This window comes from Scyliorhinus canicula, chromosome 19 (genome assembly GCF_902713615.1).
Source record: "Scyliorhinus canicula chromosome 19, sScyCan1.1, whole genome shotgun sequence".
Lineage (NCBI taxonomy): Eukaryota > Metazoa > Chordata > Chondrichthyes > Carcharhiniformes > Scyliorhinidae > Scyliorhinus > Scyliorhinus canicula.
Window position 1 is genome coordinate 65,981,258 of NC_052164.1, and position 26,452 is coordinate 66,007,709.

Sequence of the window (26,452 nt, forward strand, 5' to 3'; positions counted from 1 at the left end):
GTGTGGGCTTGGGTGGGATACTCTTTCCGAGGGTTGTTTTGATGGGACAAATAGCCTGATACTGCACTGTAGAAAAAAATTCAGCAGCTCTTGCAGCGTCTGTGGAGAGAGAAACTAAATTCCGCCCACTCTTCAGAGCCCCATTTAACCCGCTGACGCCTCTGGGGACTTTCCCGTCCTTGCGGGTGGGAGTCAGCCTTAGCGCCACTGTTTGGAAGGAGGAGGAAACTGCAGCTTGGTGTATCCATCACGTGACAGAAACGGTCCAATAAGGAGCTCCGGTACCACAGTGACCTCACGTCAATCTTACGTAGCAGATTAGGCCCGCCTTTTCCGAGCATTGACTGGCTGGCAGGGATGATGATGCGGTTCCCTCAGGATTGTGATAGGTTAGTGATGCTGTCACTCAACCCCGCCCGCGGCGTCGTGTGGACAAGGGGCTGAGGGACTGAAGAGGAGCGGCACTCGGAACTGCCCCTCGCCCGGTCATGGAGCCTGAAGTGGCCGTGGGCTGCGTGATCTCCTGGGGCCTCATGGCCATCGCTTTCGGCTCCACGCTGTTTACGGCCTGGAAACTAGGACTGATTCAGCGGCTTCTGTACCGGGTGAGAGTGAGGAGGCGCGGGGGGCAGAGTGACCCCTGGGGTGGGGCAGGGCAGAGTGACCCCTGTCCTTGGGGTGAGATCTGGGAGCAGAATGACCGCTGTGCCCGGGGGCAGAGTGACCGCTGTGCCCGGGGGCAGAGTGACCGCTGTGCCCGGGGGCAGAGTGACCGCTGTGCCCGGGGGCAGAGTGACCGCTGTGCCCGGGGGCAGAGTGACCGCTGTGCCCGGGGGCAGAGTGACCGCTGTGCCCGGGGGCAGAGTGACCGCTGTGCCTGGGGGCGAGAGGCGGGGGCAGAGTGACCGCTGTGCCTGGGGGCAGAGTGACCGCTGTGCCTGGGGGCAGAGTGACCGCTGTGCCTGGGGGCAGAGTGACCGCTGTGCCTGGGGGCAGAGTGACCGCTGTCCCTGAGGTAAGGTGGCCTTTGGGCAGGTTGACCCTTGTCTGGGATAGGATGGGTAAGGATGTTTCGGGGGAACGAGAGTTATGCGTTGATTAGGGATCAGGCCAGTGACATTTGCTTGGGTTGGGACAATAGTAGTAGTCAGGTAACGGGATCCAGAGAAGCGGCAGCGACCTGTCTAGTCTGGACGGGTTGGCAGTGAGCCTGTCCAGGCCGGGACGGGGCGGCAATGTCCCTGTCCGGTCAGAACGGGGTGCCCGTGACGCTGTCTGGACAGGACGATACGACATTGTCCCTGTCCGGTCGGGACGGGGCGACGGCGTCCCTGTCCGGTCGGGACGGGGCGACGGCGTCCCTGTCCGGACGGGGCGACGGCGTCCCTGTCCGGACGGGGCGACGGCGTCGCTGTCCGGTCGGGACGGGGCGACGGCGTCCCTGTCCGGTCGGGACGGGGCGACGGCGTCCCTGTCCGGTCGGGACGGGGCGACGGCGTCCCTGTCCGGTCGGGACGGGGCGACGGCGTCGCTGTCCGGTCGGGACGGGGCGACGGCGTCGCTGTCCGGTCGGGACGGGGCAACGGCGTCCCTGTCCGGTCGGGACGGGGCAACGGCGTCCCTGTCCGGTCGGGACGGGGCGACGGCGTCCCTGTCCGGACGGGGCGACGGCGTCCCTGTCCGGTCGGGACGGGGCGACGGCGTCCCTGTCCGGTCGGGACGGGGCGACGGCGTCCCTGTCCGGTCGGGACGGGGCGACGGCGTCCCTGTCCGGACGGGGCGACGGCGTCCCTGTCCGGTCGGGACGGGGCGACGGCGTCCCTGTCCGGACGGGGCGACGGCGTCCCTGTCCGGTCGGGACGGGGCGACGGCGTCCCTGTCCGGTCGGGACGGGGCGACGGCGTCCCTGTCCGGTCGGGACGGGGCGACGCCGTCCCTGTCCGGTCGGGACGGGGCGACGGCGTCCCTGTCCGGTCGGGACGGGGCGACGGCGTCCCTGTCCGGTCGGGACGGGGCGACGGCGTCGCTGTCCGGTCGGGACGGGGCGACGGCGTCCCTGTCCGGTCGGGACGGGGCGACGGCGTCCCTGTCCGGTCGGGACGGGGCGACGGCGTCCCTGTCCGGTCGGGACGGGGCGACGGCGTCCCTGTCCGGTCGGGACGGGGCGACGGCGTCCCTGTCCGGTCGGGACGGGGCGACGGCGTCCCTGTCCGGTCGGGACGGGGCGACGGCGTCCCTGTCCGGTCGGGACGGGTGTCAGTGACCCTCATAGTGGTTAGCACTGTTGCTTCACATCGCCAGGGTCCCAGGTTCGATTCCTGGCTTGTGTCATTGTCTGTGAGGAGTCTGCATGTTCTCCCTGTGTCTGCGTGGGTTTCGTCCGGTGCCCTGATTTCCTCCCACAAGTCCCGAAAGACGTGCTGTTTGGGAATTTGGACATTCTGAATTCTCCCTCTGTGTACCCGAATAGGTGCTGGAATGTGGCGACTCACAGTAACTTCATTGCAGTCTGAATGTAAGCCTACTTGTGACAATAATAAAGATTATTATTAGTATGTCCGGACGGGTCGGCAGTGACCCTGTCCTTGGGGAATGGGTGACAGTTACCCTGGCCGGTCGGGACTGGGCAGCAGTGACCCTGTCCAGTAGGGATGGTGTGGCAATGACCCTGTCCGCTTGGGACCACATTGGATTGAATTGGATTTGTTTATTGTCACGTGTACCGAGGTACAGTGAAAAGTAATTTTCTGCGAGCAGCTCAACAGATCATTAAGTACATGGGAAGAAAAGGAAATAATAGAAAATACATAATAGGGCAGCACAAGATATACAATGTAACTACATAAGCACTGGCATCGGGTGAAGCATACAGGGGTGTAGTGTTAATGAGGTCAGTCCATAAGAGGGTCATTTAGGAATCTGGTGACAGTGGGGAAGAAGCTGTTTTTGAGTCTGTTCGTGCGTGTTCTCAGACTTCTGTATCTCCTGCCCGATGGAAGAAGTTGGAAGAGTGAGTAAGCTGGGTGGGAGGGATCTTTGATTATGCTGCCCGCTTTCCCCAGGCAGCGGGAGGTGTAGATGGAGTCAATGGATGGGAGGCAGGTTCGTGTGATGGACTGGGCGATGTTCACGACTCTGAAGTTTCTTGCGGTCCTGGGCCGAGCAGTTGCCATACCAGGCAGTGATGCAGCCCGATAGGATGCTTTCTTTGGTGCATCTGTAAAAGTTGGTACGGGTTAATGTGGACATGCCAAATTTCCTTAGTTTCCTGAGGACGTATCGGCGCTGTTGTGCTTTCTTGGTGGTAGCATCGACGTGGGTGGACCAGGACAGATTTTCGGAGATGTGCACCCCGAGAAATTTGAAACTGCTAACCATCTCCACCTCAGCCCCGTTGATGCTGACAGGGGTGTGTACAGTTCTTTGCTTCCTGAAGCCAATGACCGGCTCTTTAGTTTTGCTGGCATTGAGGGAGAGATTGTTGTCGCTACACCACTCCACTAGGTTCTCAATCTCCCTCCTGTATTCTGACTCGTCGTTATTCAAGATCCGGCCCACTATGGTCGTATCAAAGAACAAAGAAAATTACAGCACAGGAACAGGCCCTTCGGCCCTCCCAGCCTGCACCGATCCAGATCCTTTATCTAAACCTGTCTCCTATTTTCCAAGGCCTACTTCCCTCTGTTCCTGCCCATTCATATACCTGTCCAGATGCATCTTAAATTATGCTATCATGCCCGCCTCTACCACCTCTGCTGGTAAAGTGTTCCAGGCACCCACCACCCTCTGCGTAAAAAACTTTCCACGCACATCTCCCTTAAACTTTCCCCCTCCCACCTTGAAATCGTGACCCCTTGTAACTGACACCCCCACTCTTGGGAAAAGCTTGTTGCTTTCCACCCTGTCCATACCTCTCATAATTTTGTAGACCTCAATAAGGTCCCCCCTCAACTTCAATCTTTCCAACGAAAACAATCCTAATCTACTCAACCTTTCTTCATAGGTAGCACCCTCCATACCAGGTGACATCCTGGTGAACCTCCTCTGCACCCTCTCCAAAGCATCCACATCCTTCTGGTAATGTGGCGACCAGAACGGCACGCAGTATTCCAAATGTGGCCGAACCAAAGTCCTATACAACTGTAACATGACCTGCCAACTCTTGTACTCAATACCCCTTCCGATGAAGCAGCAGCCTTGTAGATGGATTGGAACCAAGTTTTGCCACGCAGTCGTGTGTGTACAGAGAGTAAAGTAGGGGGCTAAGTACGGAGCCTTGCGGGGCCCCAGTATTGAGGACTATTGTGGAGGAGGTGTTATTGTTCATTCTTACTGATTGTGGTCTGTTGGTCAGAAAATCGAGGATCTAGTTGCAGAGTGGAGAACCAAGTCCTAGGTTTTGGAGCTTTGATATGAGCTTGGCTGGGATTATGGTGCTGAAGGCAGAGTTGTCGTCAATAAATAAGAGTCTGATGTAGGAGTTCTTGTTTTCGAGATGCTCTAGGGATGAGTGTAGGGCCAGGAAAGTGCCGTCTGATGTGGACCGGTTGCAACGGTATGCGAGCTATGCCCCCTTCACTGAGGGGGCAGTCAGTCCTGTGGGTGGGGAGCAAAGGGTGAAGAGCAACTCCAACCCTGAGAATTGAAAAGCTCTGACACTGGTTATAGGGCAGGCAGTAAGGTACAACAGCTCATGTGTAGGAGAGACTGGCATTCCACAACTGTGGTTCGGAGTGCAAATGGAAAGCATGGGATCTGTACATCAAAACTGATGTTATTTCATTGGGTCAGTGATGTTTTTCCTTTGATTCATTGGACAGGTGGAAGCATCGAGTCCCAGACATGGTGGTGAGAGCGTGGCAGAGGTGCTGAAGGCTCATGGTGTGAAGTACGTTTTTACTTTGGTGGGAGGACACATCTCGCCCATTCTTGTGGCTTGTGAGAAGATTGGGATACGTGTGGTAGACACACGACATGAAGTCACGGCTGTATTTGCTGCTGATGCTGTGGCCAGGCTTTCAGGTAATGAGGGTAACTGCTCATTATGCAAAGGGGTACCATACACTTGGCACAGGCTCTGAAGAATAACCCAGTTGTACCAATCTGATACTTCCTATGCTTGTGCATTTCCCTCGCAATCCCCCTAAATTTTGTTTTATATGTTTGGTGCAGTCACAAGCTAACAGTGCATCAGACTACCCCATCTTGTTCCATTGCTGGATGACACTACTTCCATCAGGCAGAGCTTGATTCGAGTCCAACTCTACATCGCTCTGTTTCCTTCCCTGCTCCCTCTAAACTTTCTGTTCATCTAACTCTTCTGCAGCCTCCCATACTTCACTCCATTATTTAAAAAAAATAAATTTAGAAAACCCAATTTTTTTTTCCAATTAAGGGCAATTTAGAACATAGAACAGTACAGCACAGTACAGGCCCTTCAGCCCACGATGTTGTGCCGACCATTTATCCTAATCCAAGATGGAAGACTTTTTTTTAAAAATAATTTTTATTGAAGAGATTTTTTACATGAAAATACTTACCCCCCCCTAACCATGCGACCTCTGCACCCTATCTTTGAGCCAAAAAGTCGAGGAAAGACTGCCACCGCCTGAAGAACCCTTGTACCGACCCTCTCAGGGCGAATTTGACCCTTTCCAACTGGATAAAGTTTGCCATGTCATTAATCCAAGTTTCCACGCTTGGAGGCCTCGCGTCCTTCCACTGTATCAGTATCCTTCTTCATGCAACTAGGGACGCAAAGGCCAGTATTCCGGCCTCTCTCGCCTCCTGTACCCCCGGCTCCACCCCAACCCCAAAGATCGCTAGTCCCCATCCTGGTTTGACCCTGGATCCCACCACCCTCGACACCGTCCTTGCCACCCCCTTCCAGAACTCCTCCAGTGCCGGACATGCCCAAAACATATGGACATGGTTCGCTGGACTTCCCGAACACCTGACACATCTGTCCTCACCCCCAAAGAACCGACTCATCCTTGTCCCCGTCATATGGGCTCTATGTAGCACCTTAAATTGAATGAGGCTAAGCCTCGCACACGAGGAGGAAGAATTAACCCTCTCCAGGGCATCAGCCCATGTCCCATCCTCTATCTGCTCTCCCAGCTCCCCCTCCCACTTGGCTTTCAACTCCTCTACTGATGCCTCCTCAGCCTCCTGCATTACTTTGTATATGTCCGATATCCTCCCCCCTCCGACCCAGACCCCCGAGAGCACCCTATCGCTCGCCCCCCTGCTGGGGAGCAAGGGGAACCCTTCCACCTGGCGGCTAGCAAATGCCTTCACCTGCAAATGTCGAAACACGTTTCCCGGGGGGAGCCCGAATTTCTCCTCCAGCTCTCTCAGGCTCGCAAACCTCCCATCTACAAACAGATCCTTCAGCTGCCTGATGCCCACCCTGTGCCAGCTCTGAAATCCCCCGTCCATGTTCCCCGGGATGAATCTATGGTTTCCTCTTAACGGTGCCTCCATCAGACCTCCCACTTCCCCCCTGTGTCGCCTCCACTGCCCCCAGATCTTGAGGGTGGCCGCCACCACCGGGCTCGTGGTGTACCTCGTGGGAGGGAGCGGCCATGGCGCCGTTACTAGGGCCCCCAGGCTTATGTTGCCACAGGACGCCCTCTCCATTCGTTTCCAAGCTGCCCCCTCCCCTTCCATCATCCACTTGCGCACCATCGACACATTAGCCGCCCAGTAATACCCCGAAAGGTTGGGTAATGCCAGCCCTCCACTCTCCCTACTCCGCTCCAAGAAGACCCTCCTCACCCTTGGGGTGCCGTGCGCCCACACGTAGCTCATGATGCTGCTCGTCACCTTTTTGAAGAAGGCCCTAGGGAGGAAGATGGGCAAGCACTGAAATAAAAACAAAAACCTTGGGAGGACCGTCATTTTAACGGACTGCACTCTGCCCGCCAGCGACAGCGGCACCATGTCCCACCTTTTAAATTCCTCCTCCATCTGTTCCACTAGCCTAGAGAAGTTCAACTTGTGGAGAGTCCCCCAGTTCCTTGCCACCTGCACCCCTAAATATCTAAAACTCTTTCCTGCTCTCTTCAACGGGAGTCTCCCGATTCCCTCTTCCTGGTCCCCTGGGTGTATCACAAATACCTCACTCTTACCCAGGTTTAGCTTGTACCCCGAAAAGTCCCCGAATTCTGCTAGCAGTTCCATCACCTCCGGCATTCCCCCTTCTGGGTCTGCCACGTATAGCAGCAGGTCGTCCGCGTATAGCGATACCCGGAGCTCCTCCCCACCCCTTGTCAGCCCTCTCCACCCCCCTGAGCCCCTCAGTGCCATCGCCAACGGTTCAATTGCCAGTGCGAAGAGCAGGGGGGACAAGGGGCACCCCTGTCTGGTCCCCCGGTGGAGCCCAAAATACTCCGATCTCCTACCATTCGTCACTACACTTGCCGTCGGGGCCGAATATAACAGCTTCACCCATTTAATAAATCCCTCCCCAAATCCAAACCGCTCCAGCGTCTCCCACAGGTACTTCCACTCCACCCTATCGAATGCTTTCTCCGCGTCCAATGCCACCACTATCTCCGCCTCCCCCTCCACTGCCGGCATCATGATGACGTTTAGCAGTCTCCGCACGTTCGTATTAAGCTGCCGCCCTTTCACAAAACCCGTCTGGTCCTCGTGTATCACCCCTGGCACACAATCCTCTATCCTGGTAGCCAGGATCTTTGCCAGCAGCTTGGCGTCCACATTCAGGAGCGAGATAGGCCTATATGACCCACGCTGCACGGGGTCCTTATCCCGCTTCAAGATCAGAGAGATCAGTGCCTGCGACATTGTCGGGGGCAGAGCCCCCCCCCTCCCATGCCTCGTTGAAGGCTCGCACCAGCACAGGGCCCACCAGATCCGCATATTTTTTGTAAAATTCCACCGGGAACCCGTCTGGCCCTGGCGCCTTCCCCGACTGCATATGCCCACAAGATGGAAGACTTAATGAGTTCTCGCCTGTTCCTCTATGTTCTACATTGTACAATCCTTAATTTCCTTCAGATCACAGACTTCAATGCTCACACCCTTTTCAGTGAAATGTTTGATCTGTGCTGTAGCTTTTGGCCAACAGAAACGGTTTATTTCAGCTTTAACATCATTCCATCAGTTATCACTTCCTGTTTGCTCTAACAGTAGCATTTTGTTTTTAATATTCTTGGCATCACTGTTTGCACTGATTCAAATGGAATTCCAGCACCTCCACTATTCGTACTGACTGCAAATACTCGGTTTTCCCTTTAATGCAATGTTGTTTTCTCTTCAATTAAAAAAAAAAAATGCCTCACAAGATTAGGAATAAAAACATCTCTAAGTACCTCTCATTGAAGCTCTAGCTTACCCAGATTTGAACAGTGACTATGAAAGTACATAATTGGCTGTGAAGCCCTTTGGAACATCTGTAAGGAACTTTATAAATTATTTTTTTTCCCTGTCCTCCTTTGTTTCCTCGTTACCTGATCTTCCCACCAAAGCCCATTGTCCTTGTACTGTCCCATGCTTTTGCTTTTCTCATCCACTTGGAACCCTTTGTCTCATTATCTCATCTAATAGATTATTTCAAACATTTATCCTTTGATACGGGCGGCACGGTGGCACAAGTGCTAGCACTGCTACCTCACAGAGCCAGGGACCCAGTTTCAATTCCGGCCTCGGGTGATTGTCTTTGTGGCGTTTGCACATTCTCCCTGTGTCTGCATGGGGTTCCTCCGGATGCTCTGGTTTCCTCCCACAGTCTGAAGAACTGCAGGTTAGGTGGATTGGCTATGTTGAATTGTCCGTTAGTGTCCAGGGATGTGCAGGTTGCGTGGGGTGGTGGGGTGCTCTTTCGGAAGGTTGGTGCAGACGATGGGCCGAATGGCCTCCTTCTGCACTGTAGGGATATTATGGTTCTCTGAACTACACCCCGCTCTCTCATATTTTTAAATATGCATGTCTGCATCGGCTCTCGCAAACATCTACAGATGTGCGATAGAGAGCATCTTATCCGGCTGCATCATAGCCTGGTATGGCAACTGCTCGGCCCGAAATCACAAGAAACTGCAGAATGTGGTGAACTCAACACATCACACAAGCTTGCCATCCCCACATTGATTCTGTATACACCTCCCGCTGCCTCAGGAAGACAGACAGCATTATCATTGACCCCTCCAACCCAGGCTTTGCCCTCTTCCAGACTCTTCCATCAGAAGGTACAAAAGTCTGAAGACCTGCACATCCAGACATAGGAAGAACTTCTTCCCCACAGCTCCAATACTCCTCAACGATTCCCCCTCGGACTGATCTGTTCCCTGTATGGACACTATTTACGACGCCCTATGTTGCTCTTGCTTTGTATTTGCTTTGTTTGGCCCCTTGTTCCGCACTGTAACCAATCACTATTTGTCGATGTACCATTCGTAAATGTTCTCTGTTGATTTTTTTTCTTTTTGTCTACTATGTACATACTGTGTACGTTCCCTCGGCCGCAGAAAAATATTTTTCACTGTACTTCAGTACATGTGACAATAAATCAATCAATCAAACTTTGCACATCGTTTTCTCCTGTGACTCAATCTTCCCCATGATTTCAACAATCCTTATCTAGTTCTGCTTTTCCTGCTGCAACGTAGAGGACTTTGAATCCAATCTTGATGCACCGAGCCATAGCTTGCGAACCAATTTACTGCTTCTCTCTTTTTAAACCTTGCCACCATAGGCCCTTTACGTTATTATCTCTGTAAGGTGCAGCCAACCATTAAGATACAGGGTGCCTTTCATTACAACCTCAGACTGGTTTATTGGCACTCACTTTTACATTTTACGGAAGAAAACTTGATCAAGAAGATCACTTAGAGTACTGTACCCTATGCAGACTTACTATTTCAATCCATAGCCTGCACCTTGCTAATCCAAATGTCACTGCTTAATGCTACAATCCGAAGCTATTCGGGATAATCGTATTTAATGGCTGTTAATGGGAAAGAGAAAGAAAAGGGGACTCAAGCTGCAAATAACAGTGAAAATGGATTCATAAGACAACTTTTTAATCTTCCTTAGTTTTGCTATACTAATATAAGATCTGTTTATCTTGCATTATTGGAACCAATTGCAGCTGCTCTGCACCTCTTGGCGTAGGCAGCCTGTTCTATCTTGAACTGACGTCAGTGTAGCTCTAATATTGTGGGTCTGCTGTCTTGCCCCTTATGTTTGCTGTACGTATGCTCCCCAAACTGTGAAACTCTTCACCTCACAGCCGAGTCTTCGCATTATAAGCAGAACCCAGCACCGTTCAGTTTCTGACTGAAAAGTAAGGGGAGTGCAGTGGGAAGGCCAATCATACTTGTGTTTCCCCCTTAACCAGAATGGTGAAGAGACCAGCTGAAATATCCTATAGCCATTGACATTGGGGGAGAGGGGCGGGGGGGGGGGGGGGGGGGGGGGGGGGGGGGGGGGGGTTGAGGGTGGGGGTGGGGGTGGGTGAGGGGGTGGATGAAGCTCATCTCAATATATTGGGGAGTCTGCCTGTTTAACATTGCAAGAACCATGGCTATGGAACACGTGTACTGAAAACTGATTGGCTCTGTGTTTCAGGCTCCATTGGTGTTGCTGCAGTTACTGCTGGTCCTGGTTTAACCAACACTGTGACTGCGGTTAAAAATGCACAAATGGCAGAGACTCCGGTGCTGCTAATTGGGGGAGCAGCTGCAACCCTTTTACAGGTAAACAGAAACTTCCCATGAGGGAATGTTTGCATTCGGGAACAATAACTACAGCTTGTTTTCACGTACTGCTTTCACCTCATTGTAACAGATCCCAAGGTACTTCACTGGGGTGTTATCAAATAAAATATGACACCAAACCACATAGGGGCTATCAGGGCAGGTGATCAAAAACATGGCTAAAGAGGTAGTGGAGGAAAGAAAGAGGCAAAGAATTTGAGGGAGGAAGTTCCGTAGCTTGGGGCCCAGGCAGCTGAATGTGGAGTGATTAAAACCAAGGTTGCTCCTGGTCAAGATTAGCACAACACCGATACCTCTCGGTGGGGGCGGGGGGTGTTGTGAGGCTGGAAAAGATTACAGGGATAGGGAGGTGTGAGATGTTGTCGAGGGCTTTTGAATTTAGAAGAAACTTCTCTACCCAAAGAGTGGTGAGGGTGTGGAACTTGCTACCGGGGTTAGGTTGGAGTGAATGGTGCTGACTCATTGAAGGTGAGGCTTGACGAGCATTTGAGGGAAAAGGGAATCGAGGGTTACAATGATAGATTTAGATGATGAAAGATGGGAGGAGGCTGGAGTTGGGCATAAACACCAGCATGTCTAAGTAGACAGCGACACGCGGTAAACCTCTCAAGATGTCCTCCATGACGCGTTGAAAGATAGTGCAAGCAGAGGATACCCCAAAGGGCAACCGTGTATATTCGTACAGGCCCCGATGTGCATTAATAGTTACATACACGGTAGCATTGTGGATAGCACCATGGCTTCACAGCTCCAGGGTCCCAGGTTCGATTCCGGCTTGGTCACTGTCTGTGCGGTGTCTGCACATCCTTCCCGTGTGTGCATGGGTTTTCTCCGGGTGCTCCGGTTTCCTCCCACAGTCCAAAGATGTGCAGGTTAGGTGGATTGGCCATGATAAATTGCCCTTCGTGTCCAAAAGTGCCCTTAGTTTTGGGTGGGGTTACTGGGTTATGGGGATAGGGTGGAGGTGTTGACCTTGGGTAGGGTGCTCTTTCCAAGAGCCGGTGCAGACTTGATGGGCCGAATGGCCTCCTGCACTGTAAATTCTATGATCTATGATCTTCTATGGACTGGTTGGGCCGATTGGACTGGTTATATGTTGTATAAAATATAGGATGAAAATCGTATACTGTGCTCAAGGTAGAGATAAACATTCAATTAGATGATAAAACTGGTGAGATTCACTTTTAATTTTTTTTAAAAATTTGGAATACCCAATTATTTTTCTCCAATTTAGCGTGGCCAATCCACCTCCCCTGCACTTCTTTAGGTTGTGGGGGTGAAACCCACGCAGACACGAGGAGAATGTGCAAACTCCACACAGACAGTGACCCGGGGCCGGGATCGAACCCGGGTCCTCCGTGCTGTAGGCAGCTGTGCTAACCACTGTGCCACCCAACTGGTGAGATTTGAGCAAGGTCTTGGAAAAGTGAGCATGGGAGAATTCCAAAGCATGGGACTGGAGGCACATCTTAACAGTGGTGGGAAGAGAGATTTCATGAAGCTAGAGTCCACAACGAAGAATTTGGGAGTGGACAGGATTGATTTTGTCGGACTGGAGGGGTTGAGGAGAGGCCATGAAAGATTTAACCATGTAAATGGAAATTTTAAACTTCAGGCGTTGGAGGATTTGGAAACAATGTAGATAGATAAGTGAGGACCAAAGTGTTGGTCGAGTTCATTAGGATTTGGGCAATACTATTCCTGAAGACATTAAATACAGAAGTTGAGTGATAGAAGGTGCCAAGCTAGCATTGGAGTACAGAGGCCTAGATGTATCAAAAGCATGGATGAGGATTTCACCAGCAAAGAGCCTGAGGTAGAATAGAGGAGGGTAAAAATTTTTTTTTATTGAAGTATATTTAGTAAGATTTTACATTTTTTCAAAGAATATAACAAAGTTACAAAATCGTAACAAGCAAGGAAAATAGGCTCAAGATCATGAATACAGAGGGGAATAGGCGAGCAACATTACTGGCTCGATGTAATCATTAGACATAGCTAGATGACTCTATCGCCCCATCAGAGACTGTGGGAAAACAGGATGAAGCCATGAAAACATGGCAAAATGGTGCACAGCCTCCCATGACGTATTTGCTTATAATTACCACGAGAGTTCAGGATAAATTTTCTGCGGCAACATGGGGCGTATACTAATATGTATCTCCCTCAACTCTCACAGTACCAGTGACACACCACAGCCTCCTCTCCTCGGCCACCAAACCCGTCTGCAACCGTGCAGGAATCAATTACAGGTTCTTTATACCCATCTTTAGAAAAGAAAACAAAGAAAATACACAAAAGCCTCAGTTCTAGCTGCATATACACTACACGATGCAACTTAACCTCAATCTCAGGCCCAGTGCAAACCAATATCGTGCCATACATTTGTACAGAGAGGACCGGCAACAGCATGTTCGAATTATGATCACGTCTTCAGGATCTGCCAAGAAAAAGAGCTGGAACTACAGGATAAAACAGGATCAGGAGCCAACCTTGGTTCCATGTTTCCCTTGCGCGCGCCAAACAAACACTAATGAAGAAGAGAACAGGCTTCTCATTCAACAAACAATGCACCCCACCCGGGATGCGGTCGGGGAGGGGGGGAGGGATGTCCCTAAGAGGCGTCGTCTTCAAGAAGGGAAACACCTAGCTCCAAGGGGCAACAGGATACCAGCCACAGCACTGGGTATGGCCTAGCCCAGCACCTCTCGACACACAGGAATCAATACCTCCAGGACCTCTAGTACACCAACACCCAGACCCCAGCTGGACTTGCACCTCTCTAACCACATCCAAAGCAGTGCACCTTGGGTGGTTGGAGGATGATTACACCAGCTAAGGAGACCCCATCACTGAAGAGAAAAAGAATTGTCAAGACACCTAACAATTGGGCATCCTGGTGGGAGGGGGGGGGGGGGGGGGGGGGGAAGGGGGGGGGGGGGAAGAGAGAGAGAGAGAGAGAGAGAGAGGGTGTGTGTGCAATTTCCCCTCTCCTCGGTACAACTAGGGGAACCTCTCCTAAACGACCAGACCAGGGTTAATAATAGCACCCTGCTCACCCGGATAAAGAATGGTGGGAGAAAACCCACTGGAACTGATCTAAAGATATCACCCAGCACTATCTGCCATCATAGGAGGAATACTAAGAATAGTCTCTCCCTTCAACAGAGCAGCCAATCATCAAACAAACCCACCTCAGTGTATGCCACAACTCATAGCTCTTTGTTGAATAATAAAAAAACAGAGGAAAATCGTCAACTTCAAGGAAGAGTCAGAACGAATCTAGTCCTCCTTGGGATACTTAATGTTTTCAGGCCATCGAATAAGAAAGGCATGGATTCTTTAATTCGAAATAACGACAAACCAAAGTAGAAACCAATATGGTTAGCTCTAACTGGAGGGCTACCTCCATCTCATTGAGTACTTAACTAACCCTACCAGCTCCGCACCCACCATCTACCCATCACCCCACCCTGAGTCCACTCCTCATCATTATAAATGACATAAGGGGTCTCAAAAAGCAACCCCCCCCCCTCTCATAACCACAAGGATTATAGCACACTGGTAAAAAGGAGTAAAACTGTACACAGAACATGTTTCACATATCGACTCAATATAATTTTTGCTAGAACAGGATAACAGACAACACTTACCCTCGTGCTCACATCTCGCACGCCCTTGTTGAGAAAAAAACAACAAATAATCAACAACATAATCACAAGGGAGTAATGTCCAGGATTATAGAATAACTGCTGGATAATGACACCATCTATGTTGTTTGAGAAGGTCGACCCCAGGACAGGATCAACAAATCTCCTTCTGATCTCTGCAGGATTCCAACAAACAAAGTACCTTCACTTCTATCATGTCGCTGCTCCGGTGCCCAGGGAACCCACAGCCTAGGTCCTGGCAGGGAGGGGGGGTTGACTTGACCCACTTGGCCATCTCCAACCCCTCACAACGAGCATTGCGAATAGGATAATATAGGGCCAGTGGTTGGGGCCCCAGTTGACCTCTGGCCTCAAACATCGAACCTGATGCACCCAGCCTCCAAATCAAGATTACAGAAGCATGGCAACTAATCTTCAAACTCAATAGGAAGCTCGTCTCGCTTCTCACTAGGGACCGGGCTCGCGGACACGACTTGCTCTGGCCCCACTTCCTGAACTGAACCTGTCAGGATGAACAGCACACCATGCAGCAGGATCTCAGTGTCTCGAAGGCGGGCCCTTAGCAGGGAAAGTGCTCTTTTCTGAATGCAAGAACTCTCACGTGCATCCACCATTCTCTCAAGAATACCTCGTAAATCTTCAAAGTGAGCTCTGACGACCTGCACCACAAGAGCCGAGATCTTCATTCAGAACAACATTCTCAATGGCGGCCATCATCTGGATGAACACAGCACCACCGAGGTGATAGGCCGGTCAGCAGCAACAACACCATTGCAAGCTGGCCCCCACCCCAAGCCCACTCTGACCGCCATGGTCAAACGAGGAGTTTCTACAATTTATCTCTGCTCCTCTTTGCAAACCACCAATCAGGATCTTCCAGGCACACAGGTGCAAGACATATATCCCAAGAAAATGTGCACCAGGGTAAAATGAAGGATTACAAGATGAGCACGGCAGAGCTCGCGAAAATGTAGCTCACTTCATGTAATCCCCCTCCGGGCAGGTAGCTGTAGTCGCTTTTGTAATGGAACATGCGACCTTGAACTTGTGTTACGATTTAATAGGCTGCGGAGGCTGCAAACAGTTTAGTTCAACCTGCAAACGTGGCTGGGGAGGGAAATGGTGTTGAAGGCGGAGCTGTGTGTTGCGGTCTGACCATCAGACCTGAGTGTACAGAATACCGGAAAAATTGAGAGGTGTAGGTAGGTTAATACTGCACATCATCAGTGTAGCTGCGAGGCTTCCATAGGGAAGAGCAAAGAGCCAACATTTGGAGTTCAAGATAACTGCAGGAACAAGAGGAGAAACCATTTTGGAGATGTTCTCCCGATAGGTAAGAGTAGAATGTAGAGAAGAAAATCCTACTACACTGCAGGGAATGTGGTTTGAGATGATTGATCTAATTGACTATGCCAGAGGCTATACATAGTCTGTAGTCTAGAGGGTTAACACATGATGGTCACGATCAGCAAATTTCATTCATGATTTTGGTTAAGTGCATTTTGGTATTTCTACTTCTTTCCAGGGCAGAGGTGCACTGCAGGATATTGATCAGCTATCACTTTTCAAAACCCTCTGTAAGTTCTGTGGCACCGTTCGGACAGTCCGAGACATCGTTCCTGTGCTCCGGAAAGCTATTGCGATGGCTCAGTCTGGTACTCCAGGTAGGAAATTAAACTACAACGTGCCATTTCTCCAATCCTGACCCCAAAGCAAAATTTCAATTAAAAATGCATATTTACGAATGAAGATCTGTCAGGATCGGAGGCAAAAGGACAGGTCACCATTTGTTTAAAGAACTTCACATCTGAGTTTTTTTGTTTTTATTTTTGTTGCACAGGCATTGTTGCCTCTAAATTCAAGATGTCATGGTCTTCGTGTAGGACTGGTCCTGTTGTCTCACAGTTGAAAGGTGACAGAATAAGAAACTGAAATAGACCATACAGCCCCTCAAACACGCTCTTCCATTCAAAAGATTGTTAATTTCTTTGTCAATCTTTCCTGTCCTACCCACACATCCCTGGGTTCTCTTAATGCCCAATAAATGTATTGATCCCACTCTTGAATATACTAAATGACTGAGCATCTACAGCTCTCTAGGTAGTGAATTCCAACAATTTTTAACTCTCGGAAGTCCGGAATGTTTAACTCTTGATTTTTCCTGAGATTATGACCCCTAGTTCTAAACTACTCAGCCATGGGCCAAACCTAGTGACACACATGCTCTTCCATTCACTCCTCATTATAGGGGTTGCTTAAGAGTGATAATGTCAGAATTTCAGATACAAGGTCATTTTCAGGAAATGTGTAATCTTCAGAAACCGAGATGGATAAAACATCTAAGGGCCACAAACCCAAAGAAGCCTTAGGTTGGATTTATTGAGTATTTTATTCCTGGAAAGCCGTACTCATTTTTAATGGGGGGAGTTAGTGTGCTTCTCGGTGTGAATTGGGGATAGAACATGCTGCTATTTTCGGACAATTTTATCTGCATCATGTACTAGCAAATCAGGTCCAATGTGGGTTAGATGCAGAGTTCAGCTCCCTGTGCACTGCCCCATCAAGCAGTCCTTGACAGGTACAACATTGGCTAGATACAGAGTAAAGTTTCCCCTGCTTCACAATCAAGCCTTTGTTGCAGTCTCAAAAAGTGTAGACTCCATATAGTCTGCACTATAGGTTCCTGAGCAGTCCGAGCAGTTTCTGTCTGGGATTGGGAGCAGGCAAGAACGGGGTCAGTCAGTGTGATTTATTCATTAATTTTGCATGTTGCCAGTATTCCTGGGGGGAGGGGTTTGAAATCGCAATTAAAGAGGCCAAGTCATGCATGAAAATCTCCAGTGTATTGAATGATTGTTTCGTCTTTCCACTGTTTTAATGTTTTAATACCTGTAGGAAGTTTAATTGGACACGTTGCACGGTTTGGAAATCAATGCGAGAAGGACCTCCAAGTTAAAATCACAAAAGTGAAGGCCTCATTATCATGGTCTTTGTAAATTAAAAATTGAGATCCAGTTGGTGAACATTTTAGACAGTTTTCTGAGCCGGCTAGTGTTAAGCTGAATTGTCATCCGTAGAAATACAGGCACAAACCTGAGATTGATCCCTCATCAGGTATGAGGGTTACTCTAGCTCCTTTACATGATCTGGCTTGTTTCTTCCAAGGCATCATTCATATCAATGTTATCAACATTTGCAATGAAAATGGTTCCAAATCTAGATGAAATACCAAATCTTTTTAGAGTCCTGATTTCATCTTTGTTGATCTGGAGAACTATCTCCAAATCCAAGCCAGTGGAGCTCTATGTCTGTAATTGATTAAAAAACACTTGGTTTTCTGTGCATCAGCCAGAGTCTAGTTGCTTCTTGACTTGGTCTGCTTTAGTGTTGAGTGCATATTCTCATAGTGAAGTACTATGTGGCATTGAAATAGGGTGCAGGATGTCCAACGTGTAAGGTTGGTAACGTGCAGCTAAGCATCAAGTCAGAGTAGAGAAAGTAGGATTTGCAATCTAAGCATGACGGTAATAGAGGAGAGGAGGTTGAGTAGCTATATTCAAGGAAACAGCATTAGGATTTGCATAATATAGGGATGAGAAATTTAATCTATTGGTTAATATAATGGAAGGTTTTGCTCTAATCAAGGATCCATCAATGTGAAACTTTCCAACAATAACAACTTGAATTTATATTGTGTCTATTAATGCAGCAAGATGCCTACAACATTTCACAGGAATGTTATCAAACAAAACTTGACACTGAGCCACGTGAGATATTGGAAGAGTGACCAAAAGCTGGGTCAAAGAAATAGGTTTAAAGGACCAGCTTACAGAATTGTAGAGAGGTTTAGGGAGGAAATTCCAGAGCCTGGGGCCTAGGCAACTGAAGGTATGGCTCCTAATAGTGGGGCAAAATCTGGGATGTGCAAGAGGCACATTGGTGCTGAGATCTCATGAGGGTTGGAGGACGTTACAGAGGTGGGGAGGGACAAGGCCATATCGAGATTTGAATGCGATGAGAATTCTAAAATCATGCCAGTGCTGGAATAAGAGTCAGTGTGTGTCCGTGAGCACAATGAGGCTTTCAGGATATCCTCAACTTTTTCTGTGTCGAGTTCTGGAAAGTGGATCTGCTTTGGAAGCTGTGATTATGTGGGCTGAATTTGCACGTGTGCTGAATTTGTGTGGCTGTGATGCTGGAGAAATTGGCTTCAGTGAGGATGCTGGAGTTTGTTTTAAGTTTTAAGCCAAAGTCAAGTGGGGTAGGAGAAATAAATAACTTTGGTGGAACTGCACCAGTAACAATTTAAACACAGCCTACATATTGGAAAAGTAAGGGGGAGAAAAATAATGTCAAATAACTGAAGAGGAAAAAAATGGCCTTGGAAAGGACGAAAGGGAAAATAAAAAAGTACTTGCAGGGAACATCGTTGCAAATAGCAGAGAAAATTCATTATCCGCATGGGCTGCATTTGGTTGATCACTTTCCCTGGCACCTCCTGAGACATGGGAACACTGAATAATTTATGGCTCTTCCCATTTGGAATGGGCTGAGGCTGAATCTATGGAAAAAATTGGTTCACAACATCCGACACCTTGTGTGACTTGCTTGTGTGTTACAGAAATTGGAATGGAAAACAGAAGTCAAGTCAGTACCTCATCTTGTTTGCTGGTTGGCATCTGTTCTTATGCACTATAATTAGTGTTTTTGCTAAGAGGGGTACTAATTAATGGAGTGGAAAAGTCATCACATTTACCAGAAATTTTTGCCCTGAGCTGGGGTTAAAGTGTGTTTGGGCAGAACGAGAGAGGCTTCAGCCAGCTTCTAAGGAGTGTGACAGACAGTTTACTACTAACCTTCCCAAGCAGGCAACTGTAGCACAGTCATTTTGTTATCAAGAGTCCTGGAAGCAGAAGTTCAAACCTCACCTCAGCGGGTGGGGAATTTTAAATTCTGTTAATGAAGAAAAATCTAATTTTAAAATAATCTAGTATCAGCGATGGTAACCATGTCAGTACCAGTCTGTCATTAAAAGTTTGTGAACACTGTCGCTGGGTCAAAATCTTGTAACTCCCTCCCTCAGGCACTGAGCGTATACCTCTACACCATATGGACTGCAGTGGTTCAAGAAGGTAGCTCAGCCCCATCACCTCAACGAGGATAAAAGCTGGCCCAGCCAGCAACCCCACATCCCATGAATGCATTTATTAATAAAAAGTTGAGGGCAATAGAAATAGGCAATTAATGGAAGTCTCGCTGATGATTCCCACACCCTGTGAATGAATTAAAAAGATGGCCCTACTTTCCTAATTGGCCAATTATGACTGGCCGGAATGTTGTGGTCCCTCCTGCAGGCGAGATCTTGCAGTCCCGCTGACCCAAATCCAGTTAGTTTGTATATAATGATTTCTGTTGTAAAACATTTTTTTATTCCTGTGCTTGTATTTTTTGTGTCCAGGACCTGTATTTGTTGAGTTTCCAATTGATGTCCTCTATCCATATCACGTAGTTCAGAAAGAGGTCATACCGAAAGGTGCACCTAAAGGAGTTGTGGGAAGAGCCATAAATTGGTAGGTTTACTAACATCGCAGTGCTTAAGGGTAAATTGCTTTTAATTCTATGTTTTAAAGCAACAATTTGTATATTATGTACAGTTTTTATTTAATTAAAGCTTTGTAAAGTCATATTTCAGACACCATGTTGGGGATAGTTGCCACAACACTTTGTTCTCAGCCTTTCATGCAAATTAATATAATTTTTCTGAGGTGGGGGGGGGGGGGGGAAGTTGGGATTAATGAATCTAATGTCCAGCAGAAGCTGATATTTCTTTTACCCAGTTTTCTGCTAAACATAGCCATCACCTCCACTGGCACTAACTGAACGTGGCCACAGTATTGCTTTCCCGTTTTCTCTCCCTAGTATGGTGACTTGTGCTGCAGGACAGTTCCGCACCTTTCAGCACCTCACACACGTGGCCATTACCCATGTGAGCCTAGAAAGTGAGTGTGAATGGGCAATTCAGCTGTGGAGGCATCACTGCAGAGTTCGAGCCTGTCTTCGTGCCGCGTCCACAATTTCCAGCAGAGGTAAGCTGGCTAGGGATTGGAAACTGGAATTCTGACTCTTTTTCTATTTCCCTTTCCTATACCGAGGTAGGAATGCTGAGGCTGAGAATAATCCCCTATGCCAGTCAGACAACCATTTCAACTTAAAAGCTCAAACCAACATGGCATTAACTAATTTTATGGATAGTTGCTTTGTGGGTGTAAAACTTGCTGAAAGAAAAGCGACATGCTGTTGAAGTTTTTTGTTTCGCACTCATCAGGACAGATGCATGAATGGCAAATTTCAAAGGCAGCAACAGTTAAGACTGAGAGAAAAGAGTGCTAATTGGAGGCAGGTCAACTCTGGTCATAGCATTGCCATTCTTACTTGGGGACTGTCCTCTTTGGCCAAAAGAACGTGTCCCGACACTGCACATTTTTTGAATTCCAAGCCAGGAGAGAATAGTTCCCTGGTGCATTCTCCATGGCAATGCTTCGACCAATTGGAGTCAACCTGCCAACCAATCACCACCGTTTTCTTCTGCAACATCAGAAGGGTGGTCTGATGCTGTTTCACTTGGAAATTTGGACCTCGGCGGTGAGGGTGGTGTTTTAAGATGCGGACAAGCTTTGTAGTAACTTACAATCTCTTATCTCACCTTTACTTCTCAGGTATCTTCATAACCATCTAAATAACCTGTTTGCTGGAGCCTGGGACAAAAGGGACATCTCACCTTTGCCAGTGGATCTTCCCATGGCCACAGCTGATCAGGTAGATTCCTGAGATTTGTGATCCTCCAAGTGCAGATTAGCATTCGCAAATGTCATGGGAGGCAGCTCGAGACCAGTTTAAGCCTGGAATAACCATCTCATGGAGTCATACAGCACAGAAACAGGCCCTATAGCCCACCATGTCTGTTTTAAAAAAAAAAAAATTGTTTTCCAATTAAGGGGCAATTTAGCATGGTCAATCCACCTATCCTGCACATCTTTTGGGTTGTGGGGGCAAAACCCATGCAAACACGGGGAGAATGTGCAAACTCCGCACGGACAGTGACCCAGAGCCGGGCTCGAACCTGGGACCTCGGCGCCGTGAGGCTGCAATCCACCATGTCTCTGTTGACCATCCGATACTAACCTGTAGTAATACCTGCTTTTAAATCTCTTTAAAATGAGATGATTGTTCGCAGGGTATTGAAGAATGAATATAATCCACTTTTGATGCCTATTGTTAACCTCAAATGTTCAGTGTGCACAGTGCATGGCTTCACCACCTGCTGCAGCACCTTTCCCTTACACTCATTAACTCCTTTTTTCATTCGCTTGGCTGGGTGAGATTATCAGATACCAGTTGTTCATCGGTTGTCTGTTGGCCAACAGAAACCAACGGAATCCTGCCTTCAAGGTAATTTAATTGCGACTGTTGGATTTATCAGACGGTGGTGGGGAGGGAGGGAGGGAAGTGGGGGGGGGGGGGGGGGGGGGTGCATTACCCTGCTGTCTGTAGCATTTAAATGTGCACGCCATCGACATGAGGGGAAAGTGTCTTCATTCCCAAGTGTCATCTTTGACACGCACACCTGAATTTGCACAACATTGTCACATCCAGCTGAAGCTGAGGGCATGCCTCACAATGACAGCTGCAGAAACCACTGCACCTCTCACTGCTGACTCAAACAAAAACGCACAATAAACAGTGAATGGGCCTCACTCTAACAAAGGAATCAACAGCCAATGCATCACACTAACTGGAAGGTTCCCACAGTCAGTTAAACAGTTTCTCTACTTTTCTGCGTTGAATACTGCAGTTCACGAGCTCTGATCCTTTCATCCAATTTTCCAGCCTGTTGACAAAAGCCTGAGCAAACATTGCTGGGGCTGCTATTTTAAAAAGACATGTTCAGTGTTTTCTTTTTACAGAAACTAAACGTTTTTAAAACCTTTCTCCAACAAAAATCTTCGCTGATTTCCATTGCAAACCTACCATTCAACTCCGCCATTCAACCTGCTATAAGCTGCCTGGGTTTTGTGTTACAGAGCTGCCAAGCCTTTCGTCGTCTTTAACCCTCGACCTGGTGCTGGGTTATTCGCCTGTGGCGGGCAACACAACTTGTCCTAATGGTGCCCATATCTGACACCTATAAACTTAGCGGTGTTTGCAGGGTAATGACGAAGAACAGGATTGTTCTTCCCTGCTCTCCCACACTTGAGTGCTGAGACCAATTGAAGCATTCTTCTGAGCACTATTGTAACCAACTAACTCAGTACAGACATGATTAAGCTTTTGCTTGTCTTTACCATTCAGCTATTTACTGCATTAACCAACTTGGGTGGGCATCAAGCATGCACTTTCCATTTAGTATCACAATATTAGTGTTTTGCATGCAATGTTTGTGGAACAATTTCTAAGGTTTAATTTTTGTTTCTTTAGGTGCAGTGCTGTGTAGAGATGGTGAGCAGGGCTAAAAACCCAGTCATCCTTCTGGGCAGCCAGGCAACGCTCCCACCCACACCTGTGGACAATATCCGGTAAGTCGATGGTCATCTGATGTCTGTGGGGCTGGCCCAGCTCTCTGTTCCCTGCTTAATCAAAGTTTGCGTCTCAGTTTGCAACTAAGTGTGCGTTACTTTGGTGAGGGTGGTGTTTTAAGTTGTGGACAAGTTTTTTGATTGTATAAGTATGGAACCATTTTGCGATGCTCTGCTGTTTGAGGATTGAGTGCACATGGAACTAGTGTATTGCTTTAAACTCTTAGGGCGGAATTCTCCGCTCCCCACGTGGCGTGGGAGAATCGTGGGAGGGCCTCCCGACATTTTTCCCGCCCCCCTGGCGCCCCCGCGATTCCCCCCCAACGGAAAGATCGGCACTCGCCGTTTTTTACGGCGAACGGCGATTCTCCGAGCCCAATGGGCCGAGTGGCCGGCCCTTCACGCCCGTTTCACCATGGCAGCAACCACACCTGGTCGCTGCATTCGTGAAACGGGCGCCGGATGCCCGTTTGGGGCATCCAGGGGCCCGATTGGGATGGGAGCACCGCGACTGTGCTCCGGAGGGGACAGGCCCGCGATCGGTGCCCACCGATCGTCGGGCCTGCGTCCAAAACGGACGCACTCTTCCCCTCCGCTGCCCGGCAAGATCAAGCCGCCACGTCTTGCCGGGCGGCAGTGGAGAAAGACTGCAACGCGCATGCGCGGGTTCGCGTCGTCAGTGCGCTGATGTCATCTGCGCATGCGCGGGTTCCTGCGCATCCGCGGATGACATCCGCGAAGCGTCGTTCGGGCGTCATTTCCGGCGGCCGAGGTCGCGGCCAGGAATGACGGGGGCCCGCTCCTACCCCCCCGGGTGGGGGTGAATTAGGTGCGGGGAGCGGGCCCCATAGGCTGTCATGAACCTCGGCCGAGTTCACGACGGCCCCTGCGATTTGTGGAGCCGGCGGAGAATACCGCCCTTAACTTCTGGGGCGTTGAATATGCCTGCAAGTTTCCTGGTCAGTTGTAAAAGTCAAAATTTGCATTTTGAGAGATTATATTCCTTAAGTAGGGAAAGGTATCCCAACACTTTACAGGAAAGGTGGCCTGGAATAGTACTTAATCCTTTTTAAAATGTTTTCTTTCATGGCAAGGTCAGCATTTGTTCCCAATCCTTAACTATTGTTGTACAGAGTGGCTTACTCTGCCATTTCAGAGGGCAGTTAAGAGTCAGCCACATTGCTGTGGGTCTGGAGTCACATGTAGGCCAGACCAGGTAAGGATGGCAGATTTCCTTCCCGAAAAGGATATTAGTTAAACAGATGGGCTTTTATGACAATTGATGACAGTTGTCATGGTCACCAATACTGAAACTAGCTTTGTATTCCAGATTTCTATTGAATTCAAATTCCACCAGCTACTGTGGTGGGATTTGAATCCAAGTCCCCAGAACATTAGACTGGGTCTCTGGATTACCTATCCAACAACATTACCGGCAAGCTACTGTCTCCCCCTATTGGGACAGTAAGTGTGGGGAGGGGAGCGTGAAGAACGGTCAGAGAGGGGTTTTGAGAGACTTGAGAGTGGAGTGGGGATAGTGAAGTGTGTTGGATTAAGTTAATTCAGAAGGGTGGGTATGTAATGATTAAATAAGCAGGAAAGGTTGGAAGATGTGGGCTTCGATGGACTTCAATTACACGAGGTTGGGTGTGAGCTACACCAATCCTACGAGAAATCTCTTTGGGGACATTTTTAATCCGCATTCTAAATGCGCAACACGAAATTGCTTCCAGTTTGGCCCAATCGAGCACTCTACTTTAAGCACTGACTGTTTACAGATCACCGTGCACGCGTAAAGTCATGAGATTGGGTAGTATTCCCACATCTATAGCAAATCGGTTTTAGAAATACTTGCCAAAGTTGGGGATGGGAATGGAAAAAACAGTATTCTAGCTTTTGCATTAATTCCATTTGGTTCTTTAGTTGGGGAAGTACCATTCACGGTCTATAGTAATACAGTGGCACGATAATGTACCTGACATTGTGAACATTTTACACCTAGGGCAGCTCTGGAATCTCTGGCTATTCCTTGCTTCCTGGGAGGCATGGCTCGAGGAATGCTGGGAAGGGACAGCCCCATTCACATCCGACAGAACCGAAGGGATGCTTTGAAAGAGGCAGACCTGGTGATCCTGGCAGGTTGGTGAGATCCCGATCAAGCAATAATGAAAGGCCTTTAACAGAATTGTCTCGAATACCCGCAATAATCTTTAAAGCTGAATAAAAAAGCCTTTTAATTTATTTGGGGCTTTCTCACTTCTCTGAATTCACCTCAAAATGAAGTAATTAATCATAATGGCGGCAGCTGTTTCTGTGCCGTGCTGAAGTGCTAGGAATCTGGCTGTGCTGCGATTCTCCTCTGTTCACTGCCCACTCACCATTACGGCTGATCTGCATCTTGGCTCTATCTGTCTTTCTTGATTCCATTATCATTAATACCCGTTGTCTAAATCAGATTAACAAATTTTAGAAATTTTCAATGAACTCTTGATCTATTTGAAGGCTTCAAATTAGCACAGGTTACGTTCTACAAAATCAATACCAATTGTGTGCTAATTGTACTTTTAAAAAAATAAATAAAAAAATACCCGAACAAATGGATTGCATTTCCCCTCGGGTGTACTAACGATCCACCGGGCTGATTGCTGGCCTGTGCCCTGCTTTGCTAATTTTGATAGACCGAGCGGGGAGAAAACTGTATTTAATGAAATGAGGCCAGAAACTTTATAACTGCAGTAAAATTGTGCCCTTAATCAGATCTATTGTCGGTTGAGCTTTTGTGTGTCCTTGTCCTGCTCTGAGGGGTTGTTGATTACAGCCGCACCACCCCCCCCCCCCCCCCCCCCAACCCCCAGGCTGATGGTTTTTCCTTTTTTGGCAATCAGGTACAGTGTGCGATTTCCGCCTGTCATATGGCCGTGTTCTCAGCAGACGGAGCAAGATAGTTGCCGTAAACCGTGACAGTTCGCAGCTGCTGAAAAACTCAGACATGTTCTGGAAGCCAACGCTTTCCGTGAGGGGTAAGTTGTGATGACTCCATTTAAGAACTAGGTGTTAGCTCCCCGCAATGGGCACAGCCCACGGTTGCACTGAACCGCATAAACCTGGTATGTCCCCTTTTACTCTCTCAGCTTTGATCTCTTTGAGACTTTTAAAAAATTCGCTCATGGGACATGAGCGTCACAGGCTGTGCCAGCATTTATTGCCCATCCCTAATTGCCCTGGAAGGGAAGTTCAGAGTCAACCACATTGCTGTGGGTCTGGGGTCACATCTAGGCTAGACCATGGCAGATTACCTTCGGATATTAGTGAACAATCGACAATGGTTTCATGGTCATCATTGGACTTTAAATCCCAGATTTTTTTTTACTGATTTCAAATTTCACCATCTGCAGTGGCGGGAATCAAACCTGGGTCTCTGTTTTGCTAGTCCAGTGACAATACCACTACACCACTGTCTCCCCAG

At 48.8% G+C, this 26,452-nt stretch overlaps 1 protein-coding gene across 1 annotated transcript in view; it reads left to right on the forward strand.

Annotated features, from left to right (window-relative positions):
- The first annotated feature begins 422 nt into the window (after nt 1–422).
- The window catches only part of ilvbl (ilvB (bacterial acetolactate synthase)-like), a 43,540-nt gene continuing 17,510 nt past the window's right edge, over nt 423–26,452 (forward strand). The window contains exons 1-9 of the mRNA XM_038778754.1: nt 423–605; nt 4,821–5,022; nt 10,594–10,721; nt 15,939–16,077; nt 19,872–19,983; nt 21,130–21,229; nt 22,889–22,986; nt 24,989–25,125; nt 25,872–26,006. Coding sequence (XP_038634682.1) covers nt 489–605; nt 4,821–5,022; nt 10,594–10,721; nt 15,939–16,077; nt 19,872–19,983; nt 21,130–21,229; nt 22,889–22,986; nt 24,989–25,125; nt 25,872–26,006 — 1,168 coding nt within the window. The 5' untranslated portion in view covers nt 423–488. The remainder of the gene's footprint in view (nt 606–4,820; nt 5,023–10,593; nt 10,722–15,938; nt 16,078–19,871; nt 19,984–21,129; nt 21,230–22,888; nt 22,987–24,988; nt 25,126–25,871; nt 26,007–26,452) is intronic.